At 41.2% G+C, this 24518-nt stretch overlaps 2 protein-coding genes across 3 annotated transcripts in view; one reads left to right on the top strand and one right to left on the bottom strand.

The window, feature by feature from the left end:
- LOC146626934 (neurotrypsin-like) overlaps positions 1-24129 on the bottom strand; it is a 36313-nt gene extending 12184 nt beyond the window's left edge. The window contains exons 1-6 of the mRNA XM_085360921.1: positions 24031-24129; positions 19513-19555; positions 7453-7695; positions 5195-5333; positions 4927-5105; positions 4625-4772 (exon numbers count right to left, since the gene is read on the bottom strand). Coding sequence (XP_085217047.1) covers positions 4625-4772; positions 4927-5105; positions 5195-5333; positions 7453-7695; positions 19513-19555; positions 24031-24129 — 851 coding nt within the window. The remainder of the gene's footprint in view (positions 1-4624; positions 4773-4926; positions 5106-5194; positions 5334-7452; positions 7696-19512; positions 19556-24030) is intronic.
- Positions 9551-16683, top strand: LOC146626935 (E3 ubiquitin-protein ligase TRIM21-like). Of its 2 annotated transcripts, none has more exons than XM_085360920.1 (3): positions 9551-9793; positions 11174-11444; positions 14424-16683. In XM_085360920.1, exon 3 carries the CDS (start codon positions 14426-14428, stop codon positions 16142-16144), a length of 1719 nt encoding a protein of 572 aa, XP_085217046.1. In that variant the 5' UTR covers positions 9551-9793; positions 11174-11444; positions 14424-14425; the 3' UTR covers positions 16145-16683. The 2 variants fall into 2 exon arrangements, with proteins under 2 accessions (XP_085217046.1, XP_085217045.1); XM_085360919.1 differs by having other exon boundaries at positions 11338-11444.
- Positions 24130-24518: the final 389 nt, after the last annotated feature.

The following is a 24518-nucleotide window of genomic DNA, read 5'->3' on the forward strand; positions in this document are numbered from 1 at the left end:
GAGGGGAGACTGGAGCTTTGGAGTTGGCTACAGGTGTGCTTGTGTTAGCTCTGAGCGCAGTCTCCCCTTGGAAGTAAAACGTACGAGTGGATCTTGTGTTCTGTTTGCAGTCTCTCGTGGTCTGATTCCAGCAGGGTTGCATGTTTAGACCCAACAATTTGGCATTGATAAAGCTACACAGTGTCGCACAAAACGATCAGCTTTCCCAGGAGGACGATTCATTGACACAAAATCTGTCAGTCTGCTGGATATAACTCTGAAAAACACGACTACGACAAAAAATACTCTAAAGATACTCTTTGAATAAATAAAATCATCCAAAATAATAAACTGCTTTTTTTTGTGATGTCTTCTTAATCCCAGCTTGCTATAAAAAGCCCTTTTGTGCTTCTGCTTGTGCTAAAAGTGATGTTTAACCTAAAAATAGCATGCAGCAGGTTTGTTAAAAAGAAAAGTAAAACATATCAAACTACAGGGTGGGCCATTTATATGGATACACCGTAATAAAATGGGAATGGTTGGTGATATTAAAGTCCTAAAGAAGAGGGTTGCATTGACAATCCAACACAATGGGCAGCACATTGAACACATGTTATAAGTGGTCAGAAACTTGTAAATAACTCATGAAAGAATAAAGTTACGTTGAAACCAAGCACACCATTGTTTTTCTTGTGACATTACCAATAAGTTTGATGTGTCACATGGCCCTCTTCCTATTGAGAAAACAAAAGTTGTATCCAAGATGGCCGACTTCTAAATGGCCACCATGGTCACCACCCATCTTGAGGAGTTTGCCCTCTCACATATACTAATGTGCCACAAACAGGACTTTAATATCACCAACCATTCCCATTTTATTACGGTGTATCCATATAAATGGCCCACCCTGTACAAAATGTTGCAGGAAAACCATCAACTAATTATTTGTTATTTATAAATATGAAAAAATAGGAGGAATCAGAGTACGGGAAGCAGGGAAGGGCTGGAAATTATCTAGAAATGATTTTATACAGTGAAATTTATTCAGTACAGCTTCTTAAATTTTAAAAGGCGCACAGATTCTGAACTCTTTGCCATCAAATCTTAAAAATTTTAATTAACAGGCAAAATTATGGCTTGTGTGGTCATTGTTGCTGTTTTCTGTTTGATCTGATATTTGCATTGATATGTTGTGTCTTTAAAAAGCCCAACCAGGGACACGGTCTGCAAGGTAGCTGTGGCTAAACGTTTTATATGCACTGTATAGTTGCATTCTGTTTAAATGCACTCGTGTTAACATGTGTTGTTTAAATTTTACAAATAAACATTGTATAAATAAAATACAAATACGGATGGTAAATGTATACTGAACATTTGTAATTACAGCCTCTCAGATATAATTTATAAAAGAATTCTTATTTTCTTTCATATGAATCATCAATTCATTTGTGAATTATTTATTAGTGTAATAATTTACTTTTTTAATCAGTTAAAAAAAGTAAAACCTTGTGTTTTTCATTCATTACTTACATTTAATGTTTTTACTTCTCCATTTTCCTCATTATATTTAAAAACTTGCACTTCCAATTAAAGTACTAAATGCAGAACTCTTACTTGTAATTGATTATTGTCACAGATTTGAGTTTTTCTTCCTCTGCTGTTTGTTCACAGGGAGGAGTAGTGTTAGCTAGTGCCAGCATGCAAAGTGTCTACATGTTTGACACGTATTCTCTATCTATTGCAGAGCGAAACAAAAAATAACGAATACAATCCATGTGGGGAAAAACAAATCGAGTTTGCTTCGTTTTGTTTTGCGTGTCAAAACACATCAGCGCACAGCTGTACACAGCTGTGTGGGAACCTGTGCATCAGTGTCAGGACATCTATTAATCACACGCACAAACACAGATGGTGAGGTGTCCCCCGGTGTTTCGGGAGATGAAATGCAACCTCGTGTTAAACATGGAGGAAGATCTTCACTTTCTTCTCCGTAGGGTTTACATTCTGTGTGTGAGGAAGTATTTTCAAGATGAGACAAACTGTAATCTGCTCTGCTGGAGAATCCTGAACATCTCCAGCTTACTCAACGGCATCTGATAAATAATTCAGTTTTAAATCTTTTTTGGGGCAGCACGGTGGCACGGTGGTTAGCACTGTTGCCGCACAGCAAGAAGGTCCTGAGTTCAATTCCACCATCAGGCCGGGGTCTTTCTGTGTGGAGTTTGCATGTTCTCCCCGTGTTTGCGTGGGTTCCCTCCGGGTACTCCGGCTTCCTCCCACCGTCCAAAGACATGCAGCTTGTGGGGATAGGTTAATTGGATAATCCAAATTGTCACTAGGTGTGAATGTGTGAGTGCGAATGGTTGTCTGTCCCTGTGTGTTGGCCCTGCGACAGACTGGCGACCTGTCCAGGGTGTACCCTGCCTCTCACCCTATGACAGCTGGGATAGGCTCCAGCGCCCCCCGCGACCCTGAAAAGGATAAGCGGAAGCGAATGGATGGATGGAGGGATCATTTCTGGGATTTTAAAGATACTGGCATCTTCTGTTTGTAAAGTGATTAGTGAAATTTCCAGAGCTGAATGTTCCCTATATTTGTGTCATCCACAATGCCCCATCAATTCAGTCAGTTTCAGTTGCCACACTGCAAACCTGTAAATCTTGTGTAATTGTGGTGCCATTAGTCTTTCCACTGAGAGTGGGACAAATAAACACCTGCACAACCAAAAGGTGCAGTCAAAAAGTTATGCAACTCCACACATAAAAACCTGGACCGGATTTACATTGGGCTGCTATCCCCCTAAAGGTCGTCTCCTTGAGCAGCCCTGCAACAACCTGCACACTTGGGATATGTGCTGGATCTCCTCCACTGAGTCAAAAAGGCGACACTTTAAGGACAAAGTCACAGGGAGCCAAATCGGGCATCTAGGGCAGGTGGTGTGATACATTTGCTTTGGCTAATAAAAATCCTGCATTTCCAATGTGCCGTTTGCTCTTTCTCCATCAGATGCATCAAAGAGTTACAGTAATGTAAATGCAGTCAGAGACCCTGGGGGAGTTCAATACACAGCACACAACCTCATATTTATATACCATGTTCAAAAAATTAAGGGAACACACAAACATCACAGTATACACAACGTTAATTAAACTTCAGGGATATCAATCTTTCCAATTTGGAACCATAAACCACTGTGAATCCATTTCATCTGCTTTAGTGCAAATAAAATTGACAACAGGTGCACTTGAGAGGCAGCAACAACTGTCCCAAAAAGGGAATGTGTCATGGTCCGTGGGAACAGGTAGTGTTCGTGTTGACTCAGTGGCTACGCCCTCGGGTTGGGTCGACAGCATCGCACCTGTATTCCATCTAATTACCAATTACCGGAGAACTATTTCACCCAGCGCGGATGGCTGCTCCACGCCAGTCCGTTAGTCACTCTTAGTGGTCACCGTCTGGCAATTGAAGACATCTCCTGCATGTTTTGCGTGCAAGAGAACTCCCTCAGTCTCCGTCTCTCCCTCCTTGGATTCTCTCCCACGGACACCCTCCCATCCAAGCCCCACGGTCTGACTCTGATTGTAAGCCACAGCATTCTAATTCTGGTTTAGTTTTGACTCTCTCCCTTCCTGCACACAAGTAATTGTTCCCCTTTCTGTTGCAGCTTCCCAGGGAATTTCAGGTCCTCGGCTTGAGTTTTATTCTCGTTCCCTTGGTTGTTCCTGATCATTTATGTTAGAGAAATAAATCTGTACATAGTTCCTGTGAATTTTGTATTGAGTCTGCTTTTTGATCCCCACTCTGTGTGTATGAACCTTGGTTCGTGACAGAATGGTTTTGCAGGTGGTGGCCACAGAATACTACACTCTGAGTGTTGCACAGATGCTCCAGTTCCTTCAGGCTGGCGTATCCATACGTCCCATCACAGGAAGGTTTGCTGTGTCTCCGGGCTGTTACAAGAGGAGAGCTGGGCAAGGCTATAGAAGGACAAGCCAGCAGCTGAACCGTTATCTACTTCTTTGTTTGAGTACGATTGTACAATCAGGAGGCTCACTGTCAGACCGACACAGGGACCTGCAGCGGGCTACTCAAGTTCATTCTTCTAACCTAACTGTCGCAAACAGACTTTGAGGGATGCATGAGCACTCATCATCTTTAGGCAGTGCCAGTGGCACCCGGTTCTCTTTACCAATGAGACCAGGTTCATGCTGAGAACATGTGACAGACATAAAAGACTCTGCAGGTACCGCAGTACATATGCTGCCTGCTACTTTAGGAGTACACTTATCCCCTAAAAACTGTTTGGCCTCTTATTCGTGAGCAGAGATCGAGCCGGTGACGATCCTTGACATGAAAGTTGGGTCAACTTGCCAGGTGGTGAGAACAGGACATACAGGGAGTGATCTAGAAATAGCAGCAGTTCTGGACCTGGTCCAGAGGTGCACAAGGAGAAGACCTTATAGGGGATAGAAAGCCAATTTAAAACAGGCATAGTGTTTGCTTTCTTCATCTGTACATTTGTGGCTCTCCTACTACAGTAGGTGTCTCTGTGGCCTGAGGCTCACAACGTAACCTTTAAACTAGGACAAAGATCAAAATGTTTCCATACATCTCTTATCTAGTTGTGGTGGAGGTGTGAACGTACCCAAAACCGAGCTGTCTGCACACCACCTCTGCGTCCCTGTCGTCCCACTGGTCATCGCAGATAGAGCCCCACCTTCCTGCATGAAACACCTCCACACGACCTTCAAAGTCTTCCTCACCTCCAACCAGTCGCAGAGGAGGGCCACTGCCTGAGAGGAGTTTAAAAGATGGCATGAGATCCAGCAGCATCCACCTTGAATGCTCTCACACACATTTTATTGGTACCGAATCGCTCTGTGCCTCTTATGTATGGGCCGAAACATGCAGGTGCGTTTGCCACGACATTGTGGAAGTCACACTGACCTTCTGGTGGTGCGCACACCACTGCTGCTTCGTTTCCATGGCTACAGTCACCAGTGACGAACATCCTGCTCCGGCACTTACTCAGGGTGTTCTCATCGCCCCGGCAACCTAGACGTTCGTAGTGAAATAGGCCAGAGCCCGAGCCGAACTGAGAGTGCTGCAATGCTGTGCCGATATCGCTGAAAATAGAAACGTCACCGGTGAGAATGAACTTTTTACATCAGTCACACGTCACTGTAACTCGTAGCAGATGTTTCATCCGACCTACCCCAGACCCAGCTGTCTGCAGATCACACTGGCATCCCGGTCTGTCCAGTGAGAGTCGCACACTGCTCCCCACTGGCCGTTCAGGTAAACCTCAACTCGCCCGCTGCCAGAGATCGAGCTGCCAACCAGACGTGTAGCACCTAAAATCACAAACACGCAAATTTTAATGATCAGAAAACTCAAAAATTCACAATGGCAACACAAGTAGATAATAAACATAATTTTGACATAATAACCCAAATAAGTTCAGTACAAACTCGTCTTCACAGGCATCACACATACTGTGAGGCTAACCACTCATCAAGGTGTTTGTTATTCAGTTATTAGATTGTGATCGTATCTCTGGCAGAGCTCCACTGTTTGATTCAATATTCAGCACTGAACACCTCTACATCACTTTATCAAGCACTTGTCTGTTGACACATCCTGCAGACAAACATTAGCATTCCTTTGAAGTTTGGTTTCAGGTGTATCTAAAATCGACAGTCATCCTTTAAACTCGTTTGTCCAGAGGGGAATATCTGTCTCTTCAAATGCTAATCCCTCCAATACATGCAACAGCTCGTAATCATCTGTGGCTGTCTGTTGTTTCATAGCAAATATATAGCTATACAAAACTAAACTTGTTTTCCCAGCAGACCAGTTTTACAAGATGACACAAAACCAGTGGCCTGTTTTGTTTTGTTTTTTTAAAAAGCATTTACATTTATCAGATAAAATTAACTCAACAGACACTTTGTTAGGTACACCATGTGGAAACAACTCAGTGCATTTAATCAAAATGATACTGTTGAAGTTAAAACTGAGCAACACAAAGTGGATAAAATGTGACTTTGAATGTGGCATGGTTGTTGGTACTGGACAGGCTGGTATTTGAGGAACTGCTGACCTACTTGGATTTTCCCACACAACCATCTCTAAGGTTTACAGAGACTGGTCTGAAAAAGAAAAAATATGTAGTGAGCAGAAGCGTCCTCTGTCCTGCTACTACTCATTACAAGGTATGCAGAAGAGTATCTCTGAACATACTGCATGTAGAACCTTGAAGCAGATGGACTACAGCAGAAGAAGAAAACACCGCGTGTCCTTCCTGTCAGCTAAGAACAGGAAACAGAGGCTACAGTTTGCATTTGATTGGAAATACATTGCCTGGTCTATTGAGTCTTGATTTCTGCTGCAACACACACATGTTAGTGTGAGAACATTTTGTAAACAACATGAAAGCATTCCAGCAGGATAACGTGCTGAGTCACAAAGATCAGGTATTCTCAAACAGGTTTCTTGAACTGACTGAGTGAGTCCACAGTCACCAGATCTCAGTCCAACTGAGCACCTTTGGAATGTGGTGGAACAAGAGATTCACATCACTAATGTGATGCTATCATGTCAGTAGGTACCAACATCTCTGAGGATTGTTTCCAACATCTAGATGAATTTGAGCCACAAACAACTGAAGCAGTTGTGAAGGAAAAAAGGGATCCTCAGTGTCAGGTGAGTGTAAATAAATACTAAAAGCCCCACAATCACATGGATTTGAAAGCAGTTATTCTATTAAATACATTAAGTTCATAGATGTTGGTAACATTTGAAATACCTGGAACTCTAATCAGTTTAGAAATTGGTTGTTGAGCCAGTCAGAGGCTTATTTTTAAATTGAGTAATACTGATATAGAAAGTTTAGATTTTACATGCCAGAAACCAGATTTAGAAATTATTCTTCATTACAAGAGGAACTGGGGTTCGGTTTATGACTGTTTTACTGTAATTGGAGCCACAATTTACAAAATGAACATCCTGCTGATTTAAAGAACTCTTCAAACTTGCATTGAGAATATAAACTCATCAGGAAAATATTTACTAAAATAAATAAAATGAAAAACAGCGTCACATTCCCCTTTTGGACATTTAAAATAATGCAGTTTAAGGAACTTGTGCACAAAGGGTCCACACGTTATTGCAGCTCAGTCATTAATCAGTCATGACTGCCAAGTATCAATAGAATTTTATCTTTACACACCAAATTTCTTTGGATTTTGAATTGTTGCAGTTGTTTTGCAGATATTACCTTTTACATAAAAGAGTATCTTCCCCTTTTTTTTGGTGTGAAAACCTTGTGAACAGCTTAACCAACAGCTAACAAATGTTTCATTTGAATCTGCTGGGGGGGGATGCGCACAGCACTAAATGTGGAATGAAATCATTTAAAGGTCAACTTGTTTTTAATCATGCATGAACTGTTCAGAGCGTCTGTGGATATACCCTGGTGGCAGTCGCAGTAGGCCCAGCCAATTGCTCCTGAGTTCTGTCGGAAGAAACACCACGGGTTGGACTCGCGATCCGGGTTCCTGCAGTAGTTGTGGTCACCCAGGCCGCGGCCCGGGTACTGCATGACATAGTCTGGAAACTCAGTCCATTTCAGACAGGGGGCACCAGAGTCCGTCTGCGACACGGTGCCGTTGTAGTATCCCAGTTCTGTGAATCCCTCAGAGCATGACAGAGGCACTGCACACCAAAGGGAGAGGAGAGTAAGTATATGTTGAGGAAGATGAGAGAATGAGATGTTTTGGATGAAAGGACGGGTATTTGGGTCAGCGAGGACAATGAGAATAAAAGAGATAGTTTGGGAAAAGAGAGGTGAAATGGGAGTAAAACGGGTCTTATTTAAATCACATTATCCCCGTGTCTTTATTATATCTTAACATAAAACCCTACATGGATGATTCTCCAGTACTGCAGCAGGATCCCCTCTAAGGCATTCAACCACACTGATCCATGGTGAACTGGGGAAATTTCCATGACCCTGAACCTCCTTATTTAACACGGTGGTGGCCAGATACTGCCAGTAATCTTCTCTGAGAGGGAGGAATGGGTGAGTGAAGCTTCAACAGTCTGAGAGGGAAACTGCTGACATCAAAGTGTAGCAAAATTAGGCCACAAAATGTAGAGCAGGTTTTGTGCTGCAGCTGATTAAAACGCACACAGAATGCGCTAATGAAAAGAAATCATGCTTAAAAATATAATGGGGAGAGTGGTGCACATACAGGCACTGCACAGCACACTCAGAGGTGCAAAGTCACTTAAAAAGGTAAATGATTTATACAAGTAGAGTGGAAAATAGGATCTCTCTGACTTTAGTTACTTGATCTTTTTATTGTATTTGCATATTTGTTGGAATGTTGGTCTGCAGGGCCACACTGAACTATAACATGTTAAACAATGGCTGAACCTTTGCTGATTGCATTAGTCCTTTGCTTCTGTGACAAATGTGGGAAGGGTGGCTGAACTTTGGTACAGATATCCAGGATGTTTGCTAATGATTTTTCTGTTTTTTCTTCCACTCTGTGGACAGAGCAGCAGCACCTCAAACTCGTTCCTGTGAAAGATCAACATCTGCTTAATGTGGCACAAACAATCAGTCACTACATTTTTTATTCACAGCACAACAGCAAACAAGCCGAAGACAGTTAAGAGGAAAAAATAAAACAATCCCGGTGAAAATTATGCCAAGTTCATTACAAATATCAACAAAATGTTAACTATAATACACAACTTTGTCTGCCAACTCGGGCTACATGCAGGTTCTTATCTATATTGCCTTTTGTTGCCTAACAACCACCTAGCAACAGACTGAAATGAGCAGTTTTTAGCACTAATGCGCTTACATCAGCCTACCATCTAACTTATATTAGATACAACAGGATCCTGAACTGCTGTTTATGCCATTTTCCTCCTGCATCAGTAACACAATTCTCTGTCAACCTTAGAAATAGTTATGAGTACATCAGCAGTTTCTGAAATAATCAGATAAGCCCCTCTGGCACCAACAACCACTGCACATTTATGTCACTTAAATCACCTTTCTGTTCAATTCTGATACTGAATTGAACTTCAGCGGGTCATCTTAACCATGTTAACCTAAATGCAGTTTCTGCTATGCGATTGGCTGATTAGGTAGTTGAACAGCAGTTGCATCCAATAAAGTGGCTAGTGAGTGTTTTTTTCTTCTTCTGTCTTTTCAAGTTTCGCTTTGGCTGATCTGTAAGTATGAAAACCCCCTAAACCAAAGAAAGAGCTCGACTGAATGTTGTTTTCTACAGCTACAGGAGTGTTTTCCTCTTGAGTCGTTGCATCTTCCTCTAAAGAACTTACTTTTCCCTCACCAAAGCTTCGGGGGTTTCGGAGGCCAAGCGGCTACTAAACCATGATTAATGGTAGCAGTGTATCAGCAACCCCCAACCCTTATCTCTTCAGCACACACCGCCCTGCAACCCTGAAGCTCACCTCACACACTAACGCACATCCATAGATTTCACTGCAGAGTGACCAACACTGCAACACACAAACACACACAGACAGACTGGAGGCAGATAAGAGGAAAAGCAATTCTGAAGTAAAGCACAAATGTATCCTTAAGAATTAAAAAATCTAAATCAACCTCATACTGGACTCAAAACCTGAATGCGGAGCAAGCAGCAAGAAAAAGGGTGCCTGTCCCTTTAAGGAAATTTGACACTGAGGAAACCAAAAGCAAAATACTTCTGGAGAAAGGGAACTGAGCCACACTCATTATTCTCACTCCCACACCAACGAGGAGCAACAAGTAAGTAGTCACTAGTAACCTAAGCTTTCTTAATAACACATAGCTACTGCAATTAATATTATTTATGTGCTGTACGGTCATAAACTTTTTTGCCGGTAAAGCCTTTTAGCTGAGAAATGTTGTCACAGCTCAAAAATATGATCACACGATCTCTTTAGTGATATTCCCGATTGAAGATATTTGTTGTCTAATTGTCGGAGTCGAATTTCCCACGTTTCACTATGTTTCCGGTGTCCGTAGTGAACTCTGAACTGCAGCTTTTAGGGCAAAAAGCATGAGAAGTGAAAGTAACAATAACAACATACTTTCCAGCTGCATATGCCAAGGATACAAAGGCCACGTGGGACTAATTTTATAATTTTCTTTTTTTTTTTTTTTAGTTTATCTGATTATGACTCCAACAATAGCATAAAGTTCAAGGAAGTTGCCAGTCTATTTGAAGGTTACCGACAGAGTGGGATGATACCTGTGTACCACACATAGTTGGCCAAATGAGTAATAGTTTAAGTGGTTTCTCTCATTCATTGCCTCACTGTGTCAAAACAAGTCTGGAAAGGTTGATAAAACCGAATCCATTAATAGAAGTGCTAGAAACTACAGTTTCTCTAGTGGCCACTTGATGCTAGCTTTAAAAGAGGAGTGTGTTAAGATGCCTAAACTTACAGCAGGAGAGCATGTTTGAAATAAAAAAGAACTGAACTGAACTGAACTGAAAAGCATTTGTACATCCTGAGGAAAAAACAGATTTGGTTCTTATAGATGATTTCCCCCATTCATGGCAGCTGTACAAGGCGTGGAGATTTTATAAAAAAAATTTCTACTTGTTCAAAGGCTTAAACATATGGATCATAAGCAGAGTGTGATATGTGCTTTTCTTTTTCCATGAAAATAATTTAGAAACTAGAGTGGTCCTGTATATTTTTAAGCCTATTAGAACTTTTTTTTTAAATGTATTCTATTCTCAATGTAATGTTTATAGAATAATTGTGAATTTTGAAAGTTCAGAACTTAAACATATGACAATAGCGTATACTCTGCTGTGTAGTTTCTAAGTGAAACTAAAATGTGTAATATTTTATTGCCAATAAAACGAGGCAATACAGACTGTTTCGTTTGTGACTTCTTTCACTTTGTGCTATTTGGCCAGCTGTGCCAATTACAAAACAACACAAAATATGATATTCTGTCCCAGCAGATTTTTTCTTTCTCTGCTTTAATGACATATTTTTTTTCCCATAGAGGAAATCTGTCATCTGTAAACCCTCTTTTACCCATATCTGCGAATCTTCCGACTGAGAAGGAGGAAAACTTGTTCGTTTGCTGAGATCAACGAACTAATAAATGTGTGAAAATGACTCAGCTCTCTAATGTGTTTTACAGCATCATGGACCACAAGTTCTAAATGTGAACGATGCACTAAATGACAGTTATATTAGGGATGATGTAACGCAGAAATGTGGTTGCAACCTCCCCATCAGCCCATCACCACAACTCCACCATCAACTGCAAAGCCAACAATCCGTGTACATAACTTTTCTTCACAGACATCCTGAAAACAACGGTTTCTAAGTGCAGAATGTGAGACAGCCGCCCTGGTTCAGCGATATAAGAAGACTTCACCAGTGTAGGAAATTCTGATGTCAACAACCAGGTGAGTATTTGATATTCAGTAGAAATGTTTCTGTCTTTTTCATGAGACTACTGCAAAATCTGTCACTCTGAATCCTTTTTAATCCTCTTTTATTTGATTAGGAGTAGCTTTTGCTCTGAAACAGCTAAGATCATGCTTCCTGCTAGTCTTCTCAGACTGAAAGTGAAAGCCAATTTTACTTACACTTTAACCCCACTGGGAATTTCTTAAATTTTTATCAGAGGCAGGGACTCGTAGACCAGCCTGATTATAAGGGGTGTAAGCCCTTTGATTGACAGCTGGGTTTGCCCTATTCAGCACTGAGATATAAGAAGAAAAGGAATCAGCTGTTTATTTTCCCCAGTAGGTACATTTTGTTTCAAGTCTGTTGTTTGGTTGCCAAAATCAGCATCCTATTTAATATCACAGTGGCAGCTCGGTAACCATCCACCCTAACTAGTGCAAGCATTAACTAACTTCCAAATATGATCACATGTGATTTAAAAATGAATAAATCAATATATAAATAATGACGTTCAAGATATCAAACGAGCAGTTCCTCTTAATGCACAACTACGATCATCTGTGATAGCTACTAACTCCTTTTAGTAAGACTCAATATTAATCAATCAATATAAGTCAGTATAAATCAGTAAAAGTCATCACATTCACATGGAAAAAAAATGTTGGTCTTATCCAGTTCAATTTGTATTAATTCATCGTATATATCTGTTTTAATTATACAATCTAAAATATACATATACGGTATGCTATAAATATACTTGTAAAAATATCAAATGCACAGTCCTGTGTTATATTAACATATACACCTTTATACACTGATCTATAGTTATTTAACTACACCTCTCCAAAAGTATTGCTTTTTATAATACGTCATTCTTAATATAAAGATTTAACACCCCACCGCTTCCATATAGTGCTTTATTGGTGTTTTATATAATTTTTTTAACTGATTTATATTTGTATAGCCTTCTCCACATTACTCCACAAAACCACTCCACAGGCTGTTAACTGCATGCTCCTCGTTGTTGTCCTCGCTTTGTGTTTTTTCAAATGTAGCTCCCCTCTCTGTCTGTGAAAACTTAACATTTAAAATTTTTGGTAACACATTATTTCTTCTTCTGAATATTATTTGACCAGTTTTAAATCTGACCAGATCTGTGAATTTCCACATTTTTGAATTTAGAAATATATCCGATCTTATTAACTGTCCTTACTGCACTTTTTGTGCATAGTGACTGTAGTGTGCTTTTATACCCACATAGCAAAATTTGTATGGCCCGGATCTGGCCCACACAATGTGCTTACACATGGCCCACATACCGCAAAGTATGACGACCCTTTGGTGGCCCAGATCAGGTTTGTCAGAGGTGGCCCGCACAAGGCCAGTTGCAGACACACTGCTGACCCAGAACAGTTTCAGCTCTGCCCCCAGATGTCAGCCTAATGTGTACCTTAATCAAGCCATGTAATAACAACATGTGCCAGAACACAATAGTAACATGAGAAAACTCTGTTCAGACAGTGAATGGACTGATTCTTATATAGTGCTTTTCTACTCTCCCAGATTACACAAAGTGCTCTATACAACATGCCACATTCACCCACTTCCTCTAAATTGAGTGCTTCATAACTACATTCAAACTCTTGACATGCAGACTGGGATCGAACCACTAACCTTCCAATCAGTAGGTGACCTGCTCTATCTCCTGCGCTATAGCCAACCAGTAGTAAACATGAGTAAACCCTCACTAGGTTTAGGATAAAGTGTACACTCACAAACCTGTCAAACCTGCATTTGAAACGTTGGCTACCATAGCAGTATAGTATTGCAACATGGCATTTGGGTCTTCTAACTAAAATAGGAAAATAGGAACATAAATAGTGCTGTCATTGCCAGACCTGGCCCACGTCTGGTTGACATACACCCTGCCATGACACCAGTCAGTCAGAAGGGCCAGCTTGATGCCGGATCCAGGGAAGACCTGTTTTCTATGAGCCTGGGCCACATAAACCAAACCACAATCAGGCCAGATGTGGCATGCCATCACATAAACAGTGCCATCTATGCCAGGCATGGCCCATATCTGGATGACATACCACTTACCCATGCCAGAAGTCACCCAGCAGTGCCGGCTTGACACCAGGTTCGGGCCAGACCTGTCTGCTCTGTGGGTTTGTGTTACCCCACATCTCCATATAGTGAGCTCTCACATTAGCTCATCTAATCAGTCTATTTGTGAATAACATCAGTAGTTATGTTATTAGAGATCTGCAGCTCAGATCTGCACAGCCAGGTGCTGTTTTTATATGGGTTAGTGGCTTTAAATTCATAAGGTTAATAAAGTTAATAAAGATTCATGAAGTTAGCAATAAATTCATCTTTATTTATACAGGAAAATGCCTATTTACTACATAGCAACAGGTTAAAAAAAAAACAATGCAAATACATAGTTAGAAAATGAAACGAGAAAGAATGGCATTTATTAAAAACCCAGTCTATAAGCATGGGTCCATTTAATCCTGAGTCTCGATGATGGTGCAGTTTGGTACATTTGCTCTGTGGTTTAAGTGCAGACTATCTGGTTATGAAGTGATTTGAATGTTATCAGGACGATGCTGGCTGAAAAAGGAAAAATTTGTTCCCGGGCAATACTGAGGCTCATTAAGGTGATCGCACAGGTCGCATCCTGTTCTGCAGCCTGAAAACAACAGAGCGAAACCTGCCATTCGAGTTTTAACTTTAATGGTTAAAGTCAGCGTTAAATAATTACAGCACTAAATGCAAAGATAAGCCTTTTGCTTATATAAGTAAACTCTCGGGGGTTGTTTTAAAGAGTTAGGCAAAAATGTAACTTCCACTAAAAATGCAGTGACAGCTGCTGTTAAAAGCTCCAGAATAGCTCATGAACTTATTTTAGCTAAAGCAGCTAATCTGAATGTTGGCCTAGATTTAATAGTGTTTGTCTGTTTTCTTAGAAATGGCATCTGGCAGCAGTCTCTTCTCTGAGGACCAGTTTCTGTGTCCCATCTGCCTGGATGTCTTCACTCGCCCAGTTTCCACTCCATGTGGACACAACTTCTGCATGTTGTGTATTGAAACCTACTGGAAAGATGCGCAAGTCTGTCGGTGTCCTGTCTGTAATCACGCTTTTGAAAGAAGACCGGATCTCAAGGTCAACACTTTCATTTCAGAGCTCGCGTCAAACGTCTTGTCGCTTAAAGCTAAAGATTTTGACACCTGGAGTGCTCATTCACTGCAGGCCAGCCCTGGAGCTGGGGTGCTATGTGGCATCTGTACCGACACACCGCAAGAAGCAATTAAATCATGTGTGGAGTGTCAGACTTCATACTGTGACGTTCATCTGGCGCCTCATCACCTTGCCCCTGGACTGAAGAAGCACACGCTGATTGAACCTGTGGCGAGCCTGGAGGGGCGCATCTGTGAGGAACATAACAAGCTGCTGATGTGGTTCTGCAGAGACGACAGCGCTCTGCTGTGTGACGTCTGCTCCAGCTCCCGCCACAAGGAGCACTCTGTTGTTCCTGTGGAGCGGGCGTACGACGAGAAGAAGAACCTGCTGGAGCACACTGAGGGTAAAGTGCAGCGGATGATCCAGGAAAGGCTCCAGAACGTTGTGAAAGTGAAGGAATCAGTAAAGCTAAGCAAGACAGAAACTGAAAAGGTGACTGCCAGCGGCGTGCAGGACCTAACAGACCTGGTGTCTGAGATTCAGAAGAGTCAGACAGAGCTCATCGCGGTCATCGAGGAGAAGCAAAAAACTGTAGAACAAGAAGCAGGAGGGGTAATTAGTGATATGGAGAAGGAGATCACAGAGCTGCAGGTGACAAGTGTGAAGCTGATTGAGCTAAAGCAGACTAAAGATCAGCTCCATTTTCTCCGGCACTACCCAAGCTCCTCTGTCCTGCCTCAAACAATGGATCCTTCCCATCTCAGCTTTAACCGACACCTGGAGATACAACACATAGGCGAATCTTTGAAAAACTCCGTCTCCCAGCTGCGAACAACGCTCAACAAAATGAACACAGACATACAAAAACTGTGCGACAGATCAGACGTGTCAAATAAAGCCACGCTCAGATATATGCAGCAGTACGAAGTGAACATCTTGCTGGATCCGGACACGGCTCATCCTCTGCTCATGATATCGGACGACTTGAAACAAGTAAGATACAGCATGCGCTCAGGATGGTTGGCAAACCAAATCTCGAACCCAAGCATGTTCACTGAGCATCTTGCAGTTCTGGGAAACAGAAGCTTCTCATCCCGCAAGTTTTACTTCGAGGTTTACGTGGGCCAGAAGACCGAGTGGTGTCTGGGCATGGCTGCTGCGTCGGTCCAGAGGAGAGGGTCACTCAGTCGGGATTTGCGTAGTGGGCTGTGGGCCATGTGGTTCCTGGAAAATAAGTTTGAAACCTTCAACTCTCCGGATGAGCCGGTACACTTTGGGAAAGTGGAGCGGATCGGGGTTTTTGTGGATTACGACCGAGGTCAAATATCATTTTGGGACACGGAGGCTGCAACACTTATTTACTCTTTCACTGAGTGTTTCTTTACCGAGGAGCTATATCCGTACTTTAATCCCTGTGACAATGAATTTGGCTCCAATTTAGATCCCATGATAATAGTTCCTGTTGGTGAAAGCGAGTCAGCGGGGCTTCAGAGACTCACCCTTTGAATCAAATATTTTATTCTGTTTGAGTCTTTGTGGGGTAAAAGCCAAGTGCCTTACATTTAAAGACATATATCCAATATGAAGGACGTTTTGGATATTTAATGTCTTTATCAGATATTTATCAGTGAGATAATGTGAATATGTGAGGTTTTCTTGCTAAATTTGCTAATCGCCTATCCAAGTACAGATTTTTTTCAGTTTTGTTTGGTTTCTTTTTGCTATTAATTAGCTAGAGAAAAATAGATCAACAATTCTAACGTGTTTCAGCTCCTCGTCAAACTGACACAACATTTGGGCGTTTTTCTCTCGTTTGAAAATGTTCAGGTACAAGGATGGGACTGAAAATGATGGAAAAATCTTCCAGAAAGCCTGAAGAACTATTGCTGCAGACCACTTTAAAATTACAAGAAAGACTGGCTCCTTGGAAAGAAAATATAAAGAAATGACAGTAGAATAAATCCAGTTTTGACAAATAAAAAGGAAAAGCAAACTGATAAAAACAGTGAATGTGAATCTCAATATGAAAGTCTCTCAATGTTTGTTTTAAGGAGGAAAATAATATTCAAACCTTCAGAAAGTTTAGATGTGCATTTAATGACTAATGAGTTATTTATTATCACAGTTTTTCGTATAATAATTAAATTATTTAGTCTATCACGTTATGACACATTGCCAGGCAGCTTCATAATTGTCTTATGAATGTAGGACGGTGGCTTCATCTGCAGACTAATTCATTACACTACAAAAAAAAAGACTAAACTATAGAGGGGGGGTTTTTCTGCTACATATGGTGACGTCAGTTTAAGGGTGAAAGGTTCGAGGCTTGTAACGAGTTCGGCACTTCGTGCACAGAAGATTGAACAGCATGTTAACGAGGGAGAAGAATGGGTGGAAATAATAAAATTGAGGATTTAACTGAAAAGAAAGTGGTGCTGTAAATGGGAGCAACCCCTGTGATTTCAAGACAAAATATGAATTCACCAGGTGTTCTTACTTATATAGCCGACATGGAGGTACGAGTGGAGTCGGTAAAGTGGTGAAAGGACTAAAAGGATGTGCGTCTGTAAGTCACGAATAGATGCACATTTTGCACGTGTTTACGGATTTGTAGAAAGAAATGTTGCTGCGGAGTAGTGTATTCTTTTGTATGTGTTTTTGGGCACTGTGAGCACTGCTAAAGTAGATTCCAGTATATTAAACAGATACAACAGATATATCCACATAGCAAGTCAGAGAAAAACACTGTCCCTTTAATTTTGATATATTTAATATTACATATATACCTGATTGAACATCGATCTGATTTAATTTTCAAGTGTCAACTGGAGTCATAATTCCCTGACTCATTGCAATGGTTTTTGTATTTTTTTGCAATATCCAAATAAATAATATTTGTGGGGAATGAAAGTCAAAATAAATGACATTTTTTGCCTACAATTTGTGGCTTTTGTAGCTCCTTTTTTCACCTCTCTCATATCCAGCACAGTTTAGAAGTTAATGTAATGTGTACAGAAAGAAAGTGATAGGTTTTTGTGTTACTGGTTAGTTGGCAGTACTCCGCAAACAAATGAGGCTTAAAATACACTGAGAAGTCAAGGAGGAGCCAAACAGTCATGTCCAAGGCAAATTAATGTTGTTGCACTAAAATCTGGACAGTACCTACGGAAGAGGATTAGGGCCACAGGAAGAAGAAGAAAAAAAAAGGGGGGCACGTTTTTTTTTTCTTCTTTTCCAGAATTCTGAGAAAAAAGTCAAAATTCTGAGATTAAAGTCAGACTTGTGACTTTTTTCTCAGAATTCTGGAAAAGCAGGGGGAAAAAGACGTGCCCACTTTTGTTTTTCAGTGGCCCTAATCCTCTTCCATAAATACCCGAAGTTGAAAAATGGTAAAATTTCCAATAAAGTGACAAACATGACTTTGGCCTTGAGCAGAATTTGGGTGAAAATCCACTATATGATCACTGTGCACAGGTACTACACCTGCAATTCTTGTCCATCTGACACATATTCGTGGCATAAAACATCAGACGTTTGGCCGGATGAGCTAAAAATGATTGAAAATCAAAATAAGTTGAGCATTTTAGAATATCGGCAAGAGAAAAGAAATAATAGATGAGATAAACACAATTGGAGATAGGAATTACACCTCAAGGTCATTGTAGTTACTAGTTGGGTCGCTGGAGAGTTAACGCTGACATTTTGTGTCGATGCTGATGAAAAATAAATGCACAACTTTATCTTTGAGCCATTTTTCCTTCTTTTTAAGCACTTAGGCACAAATACAAACAAACAATCATCAAATATTTAAAAAAACACAGGATACACTGCCATGTTCCCTTACTGCTTTGTAATTCGTAATCTTACCATGTAAATCATGTAATATTTTCACATATATATTTTGCATTTGTTGTGCTGAATGGCAAAAACATGCTTAAAAGCTGCACAGTAGCATTAATCAAACTTTTATCTTCAGCTTCATAAAATTTTAATAAAGTAAAAAAGCGTTACGTAACTAAAGAAAAGCAACATTTTCAGTATCGCTCAAAACTAACATTTATTATGATTTTTCATGTCTCAATATGATCCCTAAATTCTCCCCTTGTTTATATTTCACCACTTTAATATTTCACTACGCTCTTTAATGCATTTCACACAATACTCGACACCCTCCTCATTGCCACGACAACCGCACTCTGCCCATCGCCATGGGAACACTCAGTCTCCCTTCTCCCGTAATCCGTTTCCCAGCCACAATGAGTATTTGACACGGTTCACAGTCGGAGGCTGGCTGTATGGGGGGTGGGTGTGTAGCAACAACATCCTCTACACAAAACACACTAATAAATCTGGAAACCTGAGGAAATTTGCTTTTACACCATTTATCCTCATTTCCACCCAATAAAAAGAGGCAATTTTAGCAGTATGTGAATTTATGCAGGTGTTCAGTATTGTTAAAAAGCCACAATTTGAATTCCCCGTGATGGATGGTGTGTTTCTGACTGCATGGGTCTGTCAGTGTGTAGCGAGTGTTAAAGCGGAGATGTTTCACCGCACTGGAAATGAGCCGAGAGGGAGGAGTTCTTTGCCCCAACCCCCCCTCCTATCTTCATCATGCCCTTCACTCCTCTCAGGGATGCGGAGAAAGAAAGAAGAGGAAAATGAAAGGCAGAGGGGCGCAGGCCAGGATGAGGGGGAGAGGAGAGGTAGGAAAGAGTGGGAGGGGCTTTGTGAGAGTCTGAGTCAGAATGTGGGTTAAACTGGAGGGAACGGAGAAAACAGCAGAAAGGAGAGCGATGGTGTAGGAGGGGAGGACAGATGGGAGGAGAAAGTAAATGCACAGAAAGAGGATGAGAGCGTCACCTCTCGCCTACCTGAGTTCTGCACCTCATTTAAGTAGCTGTCTTCAGCCACCACCTGCATGCACAAAAGAAAGAGAGTGAGACAAAGGACCAGAATTTCATCTTGGTATAATAGTAAACAAAGAACAAGAAAAAAACATGAAATTCATTTAAAAGCAAACATAAAAAGGCAAAGATCTTCTAAGCAGATTTGGTTGAAAACTGGTGGAAATTAGGCCACCAGCGCATGATTCATTTTCCACCACAAAGTCTGAACTTTAGTGAGTCGTGACGCGTAAACAACATTCTAAAATATGCATGATGATTAGTTACAGGCCGTATCTGACTCCTCATAATTATGAATTGCAAAAAGCAAATGTGAAAGCACCAAAACAGCTGGACTGCAGCTCGATAATAACGCCTTAACACCCCCAAAAAGGGGAAAAACCTTTCATTGAGTCTAATTAGAAACAAATTTAATGGACAGAGAGTCATAAGGTCTCAAGATTATCTCTACAATTACCTTCACTGAGCACGAAAGCAACTGTGGCCATTGTTATAAAATAAGACGGGTAATTTTCTATCTATAAGGTGTATATTTTAGATAATTTCGTTTCATTTCATGCCTCATACACAGATGCTCGTGTTAAACATGGCTCTGTAAGACGTCATAAGGAGCGGATATATCTGAAGCACAGGTGCCCTGCTCACCTGCTGTTCCAGCCTAATACTTGTGAGGGACAGCCACTCAGAATAAAAGTTAACTGAAGAGTAGAGAAACTGAAACTCTCTATTTCAGACAAAGGATGAACTGAGGGGGTGCACCAAGGCCCAGAATAAGATAAATAAGGATTATTTTGATCTGTGAATCATGCAAAGCTACTCTTGAGTCATGGAATAAAAAACATGGAGCTGGAGACGAGCAGAAGAGGTCCTCTTTAATGGTTTACTGCACACGGGGTAATCCCTTGAGTATTGCGTATATTTAGTTTTTGTGCAACTTTACATGCAGATTCAAGCATTTCCCCCTAAAGTATTCTGATTTGTTGGCATTTATCCTTGAACATGAAGTCGTCTCGATGTACTTTCGATGTATTAATGAGTTTACTCCCTGATTCTCACCACTTGAAGTATAAGTATAAGCAACCCAGGGACGACAGTACAGCACAGTAACTGCAAACACACACAGTACTAGACAGCATCAGAGTTTATATTGCAGTGTTTATTTCATTTTAGATATCAGATACACATTTACACAACACACAGCCCATCTGCTCTGCTGAGAGGGCAGCGATATACAGCGCATTTCACCGTCACACAGGTGAGTTCTGCTCTCTGCTTCCTGTCACTGTTTCTGGCCACTGCACACGCACGCGTGAAACCAACACGCAAACGCCTCCCAGAAGACTCAGCTTAATGGTATTACATCAGGAACAGGCGACCTGTGATAGCAGACACGGGTGCCGATATCTCCGCTCATGTCAATCACACGGCTCAATTACGGCACTAATCTGCTCTTGCACCTGCGTCCAGTGTTTGGCCATGCAAACAGACGCACCACACCAGATGGAAGGGCAACAAATAAATAAGCAATAATCGAGACCGCTGCAGCACTGAGATAGGAAGTTGCTCCAAAGTGATGCTTTTAGTCATAAATGATCACACTCGTGCGTGCCACCTAGATGACTGTTGCTGGTAAGGTTTTGGGATATTAATGATGATTTTTGTCACTTTTATGATGTGAAACCTTAAAAGGGTCAAAACCTTTAAAGGGTAGAGTGATTTTACTTGGCATTTCTTATTATGTGTTATTACAAGGGAGCCTGGGGACCTGCAGAAGACTTCACGGTGGTGCTGAAAGCATAGTGACACAATGATTGTCAGGCACAGATAAGAAAAGTGAAAGTATTTATCAGGTCTGACAGCAAACCAGCTGCAGAGAGGGTTAGTTTATAACCAGCAGAGCAGGATTAGGAGGATTCTCCTCCACTAACTGACCTCACTGTTAAATTGAGGTTGAATCCTGATGTTTAATATGAAAATTTGGCAAAACAGGTGATGATTTTTTTTATTCCCCCCTTTATGCAAGTGACACAAAGAAATCTTGATTATAAAAAGTTCCTCGCTACAGTAACCTCAATGTTTAGCCAGTGCAAAATCAGCATCGATTTATATGGAGGTTCAGCTGATATAAACAGATATCCTAGCTGACTTTTTTTTTATTTAACAAAGCTGAAGTAAAGTAAAGTAAATCAGTTGATTATAATACATGAGCATGCTTCCACCAAGGCCGAAAGGTCCCCTCACACCACACATTCATTGAGTCTTTGGATCCAGATTAGTTTATGACAATGTCTCACAGTTTTTCTTCTTTCATTATGACTATTGTGAAAAAGGGGCTTCAGATCCAGATTAAATTCAAAAGTTAACCACTTGTGGGTCAAGCCACACCTTTGGTAAAAAACTAAAACAAGTAAAACAGTCTGCAACTTCTTATTAATAACTCATAAATCTTGCACAGAACACTAAACACTGGACACAGTATGGCTGAACATTCCTTGACAATTAAGGTTTAAAGGGTTCAAGGCCATTGTGACTTTATACATTATGAATGTATCCATACTAATTCACAGCTTCGCTAACGCCATTATGCGTGTGTCTACAGGATTTGTGGTAGTGGTGATGTTTTACTCCAGTTAACAGACATGATCTTCTTGGCAATGAACACGGGAATGGGGTCTTGTCCTAAAGTGTTCTGAAGAGGTCCTCCAACTGAAAGCACCATCTATACTCAATACTCAACTGTTTTTGCTCCACTCTTTTATCCAACCAGTATCCCTGGAGGACTGCAGTCCCTGAAGACATGCGAATGACCATTCATGAATCTGCAGTTCCTCCAACACAAAAGTGATGCAAACACAGGACCTAAAAAAAAACCTCATTCCAATCTTCCAATCAAATTCCTTAGATTCCATAGATGACTACAAACAGCTTTGTTCATGCACATGTCCTCACTGGCCAATTCAATTTAAGCTCCCTGTTTTATTTCACAGTGAGGGTGTTTTCTGCCACCCTCTGCTGTTACTAGTATCCTGTAGATTTGTGAATATGATTCTTAGTTGGATGTTTCAGTTTGTGTGATAAAATATTGTTCAACCATCCGATACATCAAATAACCTCCTTGGCAGAGGTAAATCATAAAGCAATTTTATCACAAATCCCATTAACTTTGATGTTGTAGCCTCTAATAAGGGTTCATAATCTGCAGAAACATTCATTTTATTTAACATTATGCTACTGTATTATTAATAATATAATTCATATTTGTAAATCTGCTGTATATTGGCTCTTTATTAAGTGAAGATGACACAAAAATGTATTCTGTGATGTAAATTGGAGGCTGGTTTCTGCCTATTGTTTACATACAAGCATTTTAGTCTCCACAGACTGAGCCACAGGAAAGCAGTTTGTAGGGTATAGAGATCTCCAGATTAATTTTCTGTTTTGTTCACATGTTTCCAACAAAATGAAGAGCTTCTGAATTCCAAGAATTCCTGCCAGGGGGGAAAAAACAAACTGTCTAATAAAGATGAAAAATTAGGAATTCATCTGCAGCGTGCTCGGTGTGCTCGATGTGCACGGCTGCTTTCAGTGTAAGTGGGTCTAATTAAATCCCGCACACTGCTGTACTCCACTAATGACTTCTACACTGGCTACTCGGCTCATATGCTGCATATTAACGCAACACACTCCAACTGCAGTGAGAGGAAAACTGGACGAATGTGACGAATAATTGATTGATTGATCATTAATTGATTGCGTTGCTTCTGCAAGACACAGAACAAATGAGTGAACCTGACTTCCAGCTGACCCACGCATGACAGAAACACCTGCTTCCTCGCGTTTCGAATTTAACATTTCTACGCTGACATGCAGTGACAGCTTTAACAGCCCGTGCTGGGTCCGTTCCCCAAACACCGCGGGGGCAGAAGAGGCACCGACGGGTTCTTCTCATGATATCCTGCCGCGGGGGGTGGAGGAAGAGGATGAGGAGCAGGAGAAAAGAGAGGAAGGTGGAGGGGTTGTGTTTGTCACCCAGCACAAATGGGTGTGTGCAACAATGTAGACTCCGCTTAATTGGGCAGTGTACCTTCATGCCACCATTAATTGGCTAAAATGTGGTGCTCTTTAAATTTCTGACCTGCACTTGCATTGTTGGAAATGCAGCCCAGAGAGAAAAATACACGAAAGCATCCTTTCTGTGATATAGACCTTACAACGTGGCGGCACAGCCCTGAATTCTTCTACAGGCTTATCAATACAACTGTCAGTTTAATCAGGCTGTCGGACTAATTCGATTTTTTTTGGTTTTTTTGGGTTTTTTTTAATGAAATGCAGCAGAGGTCAGCAAAGCGTGACCGTCACGGGACATGGCTTCAAAAAAAAGGAAAGCACACACAGAGAGACACACAAAAGAAAAGAAATAAATCAGGGCACATTGCACTATAAAGAAAAAACACATCCTCATCAGCAGCAGGCAGGATACAGTACCTCAGCTAACAGTGGCAGCCAGAGACAGGCGGTTCCGATCAAGCACAACATTTCCCGGCTGGTGAGAGCCATCCTTCCCGCCCGCTGTGTCTGTGTCATAGCCAGAAAAGCCGCCGCTCCTCTCCCATCTCTGTGTCCAACCTGCCCGTGAGGTGAACCGTTATCCTCCGGCTCGTCCCGCTGCTGGAAGAAACGTGGTGTGCGGTGATGATGATGATGATGATGATGTCGGCTACGTGGTGGCTTTTACGCACAGAAGGCAGGGTGCGGCACTATAAACGGGATGAAACACACAGTGATGCATGCACACACACGCACACACACACACACGCTGAACCAGTCTTGGGTGAAATAATGTTGAGCTCTGCAAAAACTTAATGCCACGAGCATGTCGCGCTCACACGCCCGCGCGCGGACACATTTTTTGTCAGGGTGAATTACTTAACTGAATTTAACTTCATTTTATGTCGTTGGTCTCAAGCTGTAGC

This window comes from Diplotaxodon limnothrissa, linkage group LG8 (genome assembly GCF_057381915.1).
Source record: "Diplotaxodon limnothrissa isolate DT_005_m linkage group LG8, D_limnothrissa_male_GT1.1, whole genome shotgun sequence".
NCBI lineage: Eukaryota > Metazoa > Chordata > Actinopteri > Cichliformes > Cichlidae > Diplotaxodon > Diplotaxodon limnothrissa.